This window comes from Orcinus orca, chromosome 6 (genome assembly GCF_937001465.1).
Source record: "Orcinus orca chromosome 6, mOrcOrc1.1, whole genome shotgun sequence".
Classification (NCBI taxonomy): domain Eukaryota; kingdom Metazoa; phylum Chordata; class Mammalia; order Artiodactyla; family Delphinidae; genus Orcinus; species Orcinus orca.
Window position 1 is genome coordinate 32778323 of NC_064564.1, and position 11121 is coordinate 32789443.

Below are 11121 nucleotides of genomic sequence, written 5' to 3' on the forward strand. Positions count from 1 at the left end.
ATTAAAAATATAACTACCATGTGATCCAGCAGTCCCACTTCTGGGTTTGTATCCAAAAGAATTCAAAGCAGGATCTCAAACAGATATTTGCACACCCACATTCATCGTAACATTCTCCAAAATACCCAAGATGTGAAGAAACCCAAATGTCCATCAACAGATGAATGGATAATGGAGTCTATAAATAGAATGAAATATTTCCTTCCTTGAAATAAAAGGAAACCATGTCTCATGCTACAACATGGATAAACCTCTAAGACATTATGCTAAGTGAAATAAGCCACTCATAAAAGGACATGTCATAGCCACTCACATGAAGTATCTACAGTAGTTAAAATCACAGAAACATACAAAGGTGATTGTCAAGATCTCAGGGAGGAGGAGGGCGAATTAGGGAGTCTCTGCTGTCCCAACCCCCGCCTGGGTCCTGGGGAAGGAATCAGAACACAGAAGCAGGAGAAGAGGCTTTGGCCAGCAGGGAAGGGGGGTGAGGCCCAGGGCGGGTTCACAAAGGATCAGAGTATCTGAGTGCTTTAGGAGGAAAGGGCTTCAGAGGTGGGCCAGCACAGGCCATGACGGGGGCTAAGCAGGCTGCAAGGGGGGGCAGTTCAGGGAGACAGCAGGGGTCTGCGCTCTGCCCCTCATTGTTTGCTCGGCTCACCCTTATGAGTGGGTCATTTCCCCTGCTCTGATGATTCGAAGTCTCTGCCGGCACCCACAGGACGGTGACTGAGGCCTCCACACTCCTCTGCATGGATCCCAGCTCCCACCCAGATCTGGGGCCACAGACACCTCTCCCCAACCCCTGCTGCCCCTGTGAGCAAGCTGTTCTTGTGAAACGTGGTCATAGTTTGTTAGGAGGAACCGTTTTATATGGGAATACAAATCAGTGTTGATGCCAATACACACACATGTCCAGCCATGGGTGGAAAGGGAAGGGACAGTAGTTCTGGGGTGTCTTTGCACACCCATAGGCCCCTGAGGCCAGTCCCCACAGCCACAGCCAGATGGGTCCTCCTCCCTCAGTTGAACGAGATGCTGCTGCACAGAAATCCCACAAGTTCCACAAAGGGGCCCAACTGTCATTACCCTGATACACACCTTTCACGGGTGCCCCATGAATTTCCCCGCACCCATTCCCCTTGTTGCATCCTCATTGGGATTAAGAGGTAGCTGCCTCCACCACTCTGCACATTGCAATAATCCCAGTGGGACTAGAGGATGCTCCCGCTACAACAAGGCAGACAGTCCTGTCCGCATGGCCAAGACTTTTCCTCTCTGGTCACTCCACCCACACAGGAAACCCTGGATGAGCGGAGGGTCATCCCAGCGCCGTCGCCTGGCCACTTCAGGGAAGCAGAGAGAAGCTCCATAATGACAAGGGCTGTCTCCAGGCTCCATCCTAGAAACTGGTGAGTGTCCAGAGGGCTGAAAGGCACAAAAGCAGCTCTGCCTCCCCAGAAGGTTCAGGGATGCAGAAGATGGTACAGAGGCCCCAGAAGGCCCCTAGCCAAGCAGGCTTTAGAGAAGGGGATGATGAGGGGGTCCCTGGGGAAAGTGAGAGCTGTGCGTTCCCAGGGGCAGCCTGAGGAGTCCTTGTCTATGTGGAGGAAAGGTTTGGCCACCTGTAGATCCAGAGCTCCTGTGACCGCCCTCATCCTTCCTTCCTCTCTGGATCGCTCTCTGTGGAGCAGCGCAACACGAACAAGATGACAGTGGCCTGAGAGCATTTCCCACCAAGACGATCTTTATTCACAATTGATATACGTCACTCCAAAGGTCCTGCTCCCACCCACACCTGGCCACACCCACCTCCCCCACCTCCCTAACCCCCCACAATCCCGCTCCCCCTCCCCACCCTGGTGGTCCTGCCCTCCCTCCCTTCCCCCCACATCATCCAGGGTCAGCACTGGGATGACGAGAAGCCCCTAGGCTCCCCTGGGGGCCGCCCTGTGGCCTCGCCCTGGAGGGCCGGCCCAGCTGTTTCCTACTGGCTGCAGTGCTTCTTCTTCTTCTTCCTTCTTCTCTCTGTGACACACGGGTCACGATTTCTCTTTCTCGGCTGTGAGGGGCGAGCCAGCCCCAGAGCCAAGCCTGGCCTCCCAGACACCCCGAGGCCAGCCCCGAGGATGGGCAGCTTCTCAGCACTGGCTGGGCGTCCACACAGAGCCCGCTTCCTCGACTTGAGAGCGGCTGGTGGAGCTGGGCTGAGGCCTCTTCTCTGATGGGAGGGGGCGTGGGGAGCACTCTGGGCCCCCCAACCTCCAGGGGAGGCCAGGCCTGAGGCATGGGCAGGACTCTGGGACACCCAGCCAGGCAGCAGGCTCTGCAGAGAGCCGAACAGGAAGGCCAGGCTGGGGAGTTCCTCGTCGTCGTCACCGGACCCGTCCCTGGGCCCTCGGGCCTCCCGAACAGGAGAGGCCTCTCTGAGAACAGACGCGTCCCTGGGTCCCCGTAGAGGGGCAGCATGCCTTTGTCCCTGGGGAGGGGAGGGCCGTCTGGCCCGGAATGGAGAGACCTCCTGACGTCCTCGAGAGGGAACGAAGCCTTTGGGCCTGCACAGGCCAGTGTCTCTTTGGATGAGCCTATGAGGAGCCTCAGAATCAAGCTCTGGTGGGCAGGCTTCATCACTGACCCCTGGATGGGGGTCTTGGTCGTGCCTCTGGGCACCTTGGCCGGCGTCGGGCTCAGAAGGACTTGAGCGCATTCCGGGTGCACCGTGACTCGGGGCTGCCCGCACACCCTCGTCCTCTTTCAAGGCCAGGAGTCGTTTCTGCACCAGCTGGTAGGAGGGAGGAGGACAGTGCGGGCTCCACACACACGTGTGAGAGGAGGAGCCCTGGGCAGTGGGACAATGGCCCTTGGGGGAAGGAGGGGACGGGGGACCCATGGACTCGAAACCAAATACAGACACTGTGGCATTCCTGCCATCCTTCTGCACCTTATTCCCAGCTTTGTGCCCTTCCCTCTCATCCCGGCTCCCCATCCTCTCCTTCCTTTCACCCTGCACTGCACCCACCCAAGAACGGGCCCTTCCCCATGCCAGGCTTCCCAGGCAGGGGAGGGATGGACAGAGCCAGGTGGCCCTCAGGTTCTGGTGCCCTACCTCTCCCCTGTTCACTGGCGTCCCTCCATGCCCCGGTCTTCCTGGGTGTCCCTTGTCTCCCCTGTTCTACCGGGGATCCCTCCCTCCTCTGGCTCCCCTGGGTCATCTGGGTTCCCCTGTCCCCTGGATCACCTGGAGTCTCCCTCCCGTGGGGTCCCCTGGCTCCCTGAGTGTCCCTCTCCCTCCCCTGGCTCACTTCTTCCGGCGTGAGCCCTTCCTTCTGCTCCAGCTCCTCCGCTAGGGCCAAGAGATCCAGCTGTGCATCTGGGGAAAGCAATTCTGCCAGGAATCGAGGGTGAATGACTGCCTCCACCTCAGACAGAAAGAAGAGGCTGTGAGCATCCTTGGCCAGGAGTGGCCTGTGAGACAAGAAGACCCGAAGGGAAAGTGAAAAGCAGAGACCCACCCCACTCCCCTCCACAAGGCGGGGATGCTCAGCACACACACACAAACACACACACACACGCACATACACAGTCACACACAAAAGAGCACATATACAGAGGCACATACACAGACACACAAAGGCATACACACTGACAGACACAAACACGTACACACATACATCTGCGTAAACCTCCCCTAATACCAGGCTCAGGAACAAGGAGCTGAGCTTAAGTCCCAACGGCCTGAGCAGAACCCAGATCTTGGGTGCTGAGTGTTCCATGCCCTGGCATCTTGTAGACCCCAGGCTCCAGGCCTAGCCTACCTTGGTGACAAAGTCCTCCTGGGAACACAGCTTGTCAATGTAGCTCAAGAGGCCCGGGTCCGAGTAGATGCCGTCCTCTTCCTGCTTCAGCTCATTTCCGTCCTCTCCACCTTCTGCATCTGACTCGCCTGTGGCTGAGTGGACGGGCCCCACCAGCGCATCCATGATGTCCATATACTCCCTCACAGCCTCAGGGGGAATCTCCTTGGGTGCCTTGGGCTCCGGGGGCTGCTGGGACCTGTGTGGCTTTGGGCGGGAGGGCTGGGCCCTGGGGCCGGACATCCTGGGAGCACAGGCTGAGGCAGAGCGGGAGGAAGGGAAGGAAGGTGAGGGTCTCCCAGTCCACCTCCTGACCACTGAGCACATGTTGGTGAGGGCATTGTTTGTGGGACATTGATATGGGTGTGGGGGGTCAGGACCACCTGAAGCCTCATGCACTGTTGGAGAGGGGAGGTAAGGGGGGCATCTAAGAGAGTCACAAGTAAGGAAGTGGGGAACCTCCAATTTTCTAGGGGTCTCGCCATCAAGCCCACTTCCTAGGCAGACCTTGTGTGGGGTCCTTTGACAGGGAGGTGTGAGAGGAGTTACAAAACTGACCAAGTCAATACCCAGCAGTGACAGAGGGCAGCTGAGACCCCACGCCCCCACCCCCTGCCTCAGTGGCTGTTTTGGTTGAAAGACCAATGCCCCTGTCTTGAAGGAAAAGGATCCACGTGGGGACAGTGGCCAACCCTAGGCCCCTCTTACCTGTGCCTTCAACTCCAGTGGGAACCTGGGTGCCTGGCTGAAGGCCCACTTTCGGGGCTGGGGGCCCCCGAGGATCCAGCTTCGGTGGGGCTGGAGGAGGCAGGTCCTGCGCACACTGCATCCACTGCCACTTCTGAATCTGCATCTCCTCCTCGGCCTCAAATTCCATGAACCTGGGGGTTGACGGAGGCACTGGCCACCCTGAGAAAAAGGCCTGGGTTCTGGAGCCCAACAAAGGCAGCCAAGAATGAGGGATTGGGAGAGGATGTGCCTTGGGGCTGTCAAGGCCCTGTGAGGTGCTGTCCACAGCAGAGAGCTGCTCCTGGAACTGAGACAAGATCTGGGACCCTTCCTGCCTCACCAGCACTGGAGGCCATTCAACAGCATAGACCCAGGTCGCTGAATTGAACCAGGTCAACGGGACATGTGGCTGACCCAGGGGGCACCCTCCTCATGCCCCCCGTCCCCATCCAGAACCACATGAAGGGCTGACAGCCAGAGGCTGGAACAGGCATGTGTTCCCCACAGGGGTCCTTGCCCGAATCCAGGACCCTGGGCTGGGACTGAGAGTCCTGGAACATAGACCTGGAGACAGGGCCCAGGAGAGGCTGGACGATGTGGGTGCTGAGCTCAGAGGAGAGGCCTTCCTTTCCTCTGAGAGGCGCTCGTTTGTTTGCTTTTCTTTCTTAAACCAAGGGGATTACCATGGAGCAAACAACGGAAGGGCCAGAGACCCTCGGGCTGATGACAGCTAGCTACCCCAGCCTCTTCAGGGATGCCAGTGTACCCACTCAGGCCACTTTTCGTGAGGAGAGGGGGTCCCAAATCTATGTCAGTGGCCGCCAGCCACCCACCACTAAGGAAGCAGCAGGCTGGCGGGTGGAGCTCTTTCCCCGGCCCAGCCCATATGGCCGGAGTTGGACCCCACCTGGACTCACAGCGTCACCCTGCGCCGTCCTGAGACCTTCATGTCAAGGCAAGGGTAGGTCAAAATCAGGGGAGGGCAGAGCTCCTGGTGGAGGAAGGACAGAAGACCCAAGCTCTGAAGGTGAGGGAGGGGTTTCTGGAGGACAGTAGGGCCTCTGGGCTGCGGGGCCCCTGTTCTGAGTGACAGCCCTTCTCCTTTGTCCTCTCTGATGAGCACCCCCATGGCCAGACCCTTCCCTCGCCCACTCACCTCAGCCTCCACGCAGCCCCTGGGCCCAGGACGCTGACTCACTTTTCCGCTATCTTGTAGTAGATCATCTGGTCAACATTGCTTATACGCTGCCATTCCTGCACGGCCCTGCACAGTCCCCACTCCAGCGTCATGGTGGGCTTCAGGCGGGCCACGGATCGAAGCACTGGGCTGTAAGACCTTGGCGTCAGTCTCCGTGCCCAGCCCAGCCCCCACCTGCCTGACCCCACTGGCCAATGTGGACCACACATCACTCAACGCAGCATGACTGAGCAACAGGAGGGTGAGAGGCAGGTGTCTGGGAGGGCAAAGACAAGCCTTCCCGGCTACTGCTGTCACCGCCTCACACTCACTCGAGGACGACCAACCACTCCCAGGCTACAGCTGGGACACTGTGCCTTGGGGAGCTCTTTTCCTCTTCAAGGCTGCCTTTTCATAAGAAAAATCACTATCATCAATGAGGCGTGGCATGTGCCAGGCCATCTGCTAACACTCCATAGATTAGCCCAAGGAGTCTTCTGCCCGGTCCTCAGAGTGAAGTGTGACTGTCCCCTTTTTACGAGGGACCAGAGGTTTAGGATGGAAATGCCTGCCAGGCTCACAGCTCTAGTGGGAGAGAGCCCACGCCCTTAGGAGAGCTCTACCATCACCCTGTTCCTAGTGGAATTCTCCACAACAACAAAGTCGAGGCGTGCATTAAGCGCTCTCCTGGGCCCTGCACTCCTCCCCCTCCTCCAAAGTGACCTCCCCCGGCCACGTACACTCAAGTCCTGTATGAAAGGAGAAGGTACCACAGGAGAGTGTGGCATCCACTCCTTGGCTCCTCACCTTACAGCACGACCCTCTCTGACTGCAAGTCTTCAGTCCATATTACCATGAGACTCATGGAAGAGCAAGTTGGCTAGACTCTCAGGGTGGTGGGGTCAGTTGAGATGAGGCACATTTCAGTCATGATGTCATGGCCTGGCAGGCTCACCCATATGACCGACAATGTGCCTTCTCATAGCATGGACATCGCCCTCAGACATTGCTTCCAGTATCCCTAGAAACCTAACCTGCGAGTCCATCCCCAGTTCCCCTTTATCTAAAAGCTCCGATAAGCTCACGACCCCCTGAGCGTTCACTCACATGAGAAAGCAGGAAAGAGCTTCTGCATCAGGACTCTGGGGAAGGTGTCTCCGCGCCAGTGGCTTGAGGCGCTGCCAACGTCGGAAGTTACTGTACACGTTCTGGGGGTTAGAGCAGTCACCCTGCGAGGCATAGGGCTGGTTGGTGGCCAGACTGCCCTCCCTGGAAGTGCCATGTGGCCAAGGCCCAGAGTTCACTGGGCGAATGATAGGGGCCAGCTGGGCAGCTGGTGGTGGAGCTTGAGGAGGAAAGCCTGGGGTCCAGCCTCCCTTGCCAGCCTGAGTAACTCCAACAGCTGGAGCAGTCACAATGGTCTCCATCGCAGGGTTTGTTACGAATACGGGTGGAGGACATGCAGCAGTCCCGCTGAGGGCCCCTGGAGCGCTCCAGGTGAGGGGGCCCTGAGTTATGATAAAGGTCTGAGTCTGGGGGGCCTCCATTGGCCTCCCTTGTGACCTGACTTGCACAGTGAGGTTGCAGGCCCCAGGGGCACTGGGTCCACGGCCACCATTAGCCACCAAAGGCATCGTGGGGAAAGCTGGCAGCAGCTGGCTGCTGCCAGGAGGGAATGCTGGGGTGATGGGAGGTGGCACGTGCTGCCCCCAGGGTGGCCGGTGCTGGGGGCCAGGAATGGGTGGAGGATAGAGCACTGCCATGAAATCAGACAAGGAGTCACCAGGGTTCATGACGACATCCGTTCCCAGCACTGGAGCTGCTGTTGAGGCAAAGGAAAGGAGTGAATGGAGGAGGAGAATGGGCAAGTGGGACAGAGGCTCTCTGCGGCATCAGAGTGTAAATCTCCACAGGTGAGAGACACTTGGACAAGGGAAACTGCAGCGTGCAAATGTCTTCAAGTGCTTTTCATGCCCTGACCTCCAGTGAGAATTATTCCACCGGTGACCCCGCACCCATCCACCAAGGCCCCTGACCCCTGCCTGCCGAGAAGAAATTGCCTCAGCAAGCACTCACTTGGAGAGCCTCCCTAAGGCGCCCCCTGGCAGCTAAGCCTCACAGGCTGTCTCCCAGGACCTGCAACTGTGTGGACATCCGCTCTGTGAGAAATGCCCCTCAGCCGGCGTACTAGCAGGTAGGGACCTTCTGCAAGGTAAGTTCTAGGCACCCAAAGGCACTGTGTAAAATATTAGGGCCCCACCTCCTCCTCAGTCCTCCTTTTCCTCACGCTCAGTATAAATCCCCTCTTTCTTTCCCAGCCTCGCAAAACAAAACACAATGCTGGAAAATATCCCTCTAATGGAATCCTGATACAAACCCATAACACTGGCCCAGAATGCACCTGCATCTCAGAACAACCCACAGCAGGTACGTAACATGGGCCAGGTCCTGCCACCCCCTTCCTAGGGCCCAGAGTCACTGTCATCACTCAGGAGTTCTGTTCCTAGGAGGTGGGGGGGGGTCTGAGAAGTAGGCACGTGTCCCTTAGATTCTGTCATTTCACAGCCAGTGATGGCTGCAGAGGATTAAACAAGGGCCAGGGAATTGTTATGTTACATTGGTCGTGGGAGTATAGACCGCCTGTGGTCCTTCCCCTTCCAGCTCCCAATAACGGAAAGACAATCTGAGAAGCAAGCATAAGCCAGGTGCCATGGCGACCAAGTTGTCTGAAACACATCCCTGTTCAGGAGAACAAGGTACACACCATGGTGCACCTAATTAACCAGAATAGGTGTCATAGGACGTTTAATAGTAACACAGAAGATCGTCTTCCTGACCCTGGGGTACACTCCTTTCCCCTTTAAAAGAGGAAGCAGGCTTCATAGACATTCCACCCGAAACAACCCCACTCCACATCTGTTCCCTGTCCATGAAGGAGTGACATGAAATATGAACAAACTCTTCCTCTCAAGGCAGCCTGAGGGTCCACCATGAGATACTGGACAAGATGAAGTAGGTCTGAAGTACTGCGATTCCACAAAAGGAAGAACAATTCAGAGCAACTCAGGAACCTGAGCCCTCTCTTGGCTGAAGTTACACGGTTGCCCATCCCCTGTTGAATCCAAGGCAACAGTTACCTGAACTGAGAAGGGAGCTCTGGGCTGGGAGGAGTGGACGAGGTGTGGGCTGCGGCAGTTAGAATAACCTCCTGCCTCGCTCTCAGAGAGGACACTTCACTACAGGTGTGGCCACACACAGCCCCATTGAATAGTTTTCTCACCAAGACCATCTCTCCCCAGGGCCCCCTGAGATACAGTAGGCTCCTGTTCAAATCCCTTTGGAAGATATGGTGAGGCAAGCTTCAGTTACCTCAGGAACATAGTACAGGTCTAGGCTTTCCTCATGACCCTCCCTGTGTCACCACCAGGACATCACACACATCCTTACACACACATTTCAGAGTGGCTTGTCTCCGCTCTAGAAAGAATCAACCTGTCTGCTGCCATCCTTTCTCCATAGCCAGGGCAATTCCTCTTGATCTACCTCCAATGACCTCTCCTCCCCAGTGCAGTCTCAGGTTTCTTCAGGCTCCCCAGTCTCCCCAGGTGAAATGTCCTTGTGTGTCCAGTGCTCTCTTCTCCCTCTACTTCAGTCCAACTATGTGCCCACAGTGAAGTGTCACATGTGAACCCGAAGGATGTGAGAGATGGCAGGGTCTCTGTAAACACACCCCCAACCTATAGGCTTACCTCCTTCTGAAGCCATCCTGCAGGCTTGGGCACGGACTACTGCTGCCTGGTAGCCTCAATGAGAAAAGTCACGACCAGGACCCAGAGAGCGACCTGCTTCAGCAGTTGCTCAGGATCCAAGTAAAGGAGAGCCACGTTTAAATTTAAACAGTAGAATGTGGGCTGAAACATTCTGCAGTGGGGGAGGGGCAGAGCGCACGTGGGTCGGGGTGGGGTGCGGTGGGGGGACATTCCACGAGGGCTCTGGGAGGTAGGCAAGAACCGGAAGTTCCTTCCATCTCCCACAGTGGCAACACAATTGGCGTGTGCCTCTTTAGGCAGTTGATAAACTTTTTTTGATTCATGGCACCGATGTTGGACATGACAGTCCCTTCCTTTCACGTCTTTATCCATCAACCTAGTTTTGTGTCCCTCAACACACTCTGCTTCCTACCTGGCTCTTGACTTACTTCAACAGAGACTAGACTTTCTGAACAAAATACACAAGTGTTAGTCTGATAAACATAAATAATGGCCACGTGGAACTGAGTATTTGAAATTAGGATTGTCTCAGCAGATGCAGTGTCTTTGACTGCTGTATGTACATCACTCCTAAGGAAGTGGTCCTTGTGCTCCAACCAACATCCAGCAGGACCAGCCTTACTAATGACCCTTTGTGCTGGAAAGCCCCCGTCCATCAAAAAACTGTCATGCAGTCCCCATGTCCAAGACCAGAATTCACTAAATGTCTTTCTCATAGTATTCCATGGTTGTTAAAGATTTAGTTTTTTACCTTTTAAATGATTTTAGTATAATATTTTAAGCGAGTAACACCTTCTCATGGTTCAAAATTAAATTGTGCAAAACGGAATATGCAGTGGCGAGTCCTCCGCCCACCTCTTTACCCTGTCAACCCAATCCTCTTACCTGGAGGAAACCAGTGTTATCTCTTTCATTAAAATCTTCCCAGAGATACATCATGCAACTAAAAACGAAGGCAATCTATTTTTATAGAAGAGCGGAATTCTGCAAGATATTATAAAAAAGGAGGGAGGGAAAGTAAAATTGTTCCCATACTACCTGCTGTGTTGAAATTGGCCCAGATGGTCAACTCTTTCTCAAAATTATTAATAAAAAACCCAAAACCGTACAAAGGACACACCTGTTTATCAATATTTATTGAACAACCTCCATGTAATAAATACACTGAGAGAAAATATTCTAGAAGAGTAAATGCGTTGGAAAAACTCTAGGAACGGAGTCAGGAGACAGTATCTTAAGAGTGTTTCCCAGGTCTGAAATTCTTTCCTAGAATTGTTCTTGAACAGAAACTTCAGGCTTGCTAGGAAAAAGGACCTATTGTTTTTTGAAAGGCATAAACAAGAACCAAGGAACTGCAGTCCAAAGGGCATGAAAGCACTTGCCCCAATTTGAGGCTACTGTGCTTACAGCGGAGCTCTCCAGAACTCTTTGTAGCTAAGTGCATGGGTTTCACGTGTGCAATATAAAAATCACGAGTGCACATCTCACAAGAGCTGGTTTGAAGAAGAGACCGTCACGAAAGTTCCCGGCGAGGAGCGTCGCCAGTCAAGTTCCGCAGCGTTGCCCGACCCTCCATTTCTCTCCTCTCCTG

General features: G+C 55.1%; 1 protein-coding gene across 1 annotated transcript; it reads right to left on the minus strand.

The window, feature by feature from the left end:
• Positions 1–1987: 1987 nt before the first annotated feature.
• LOC101282639 (NUT family member 2G-like) lies at positions 1988–9525 on the minus strand. Its single transcript, XM_049711852.1, has 7 exons — positions 9510–9525; positions 6868–7582; positions 5782–5910; positions 4563–4735; positions 3816–4111; positions 3303–3419; positions 1988–2782 (listed from the first exon to the last, which is right to left on the minus strand). Exons 1-7 carry the CDS (start codon positions 9523–9525, stop codon positions 1988–1990), a joined length of 2241 nt encoding a protein of 746 aa, XP_049567809.1.
• Positions 9526–11121: the final 1596 nt, after the last annotated feature.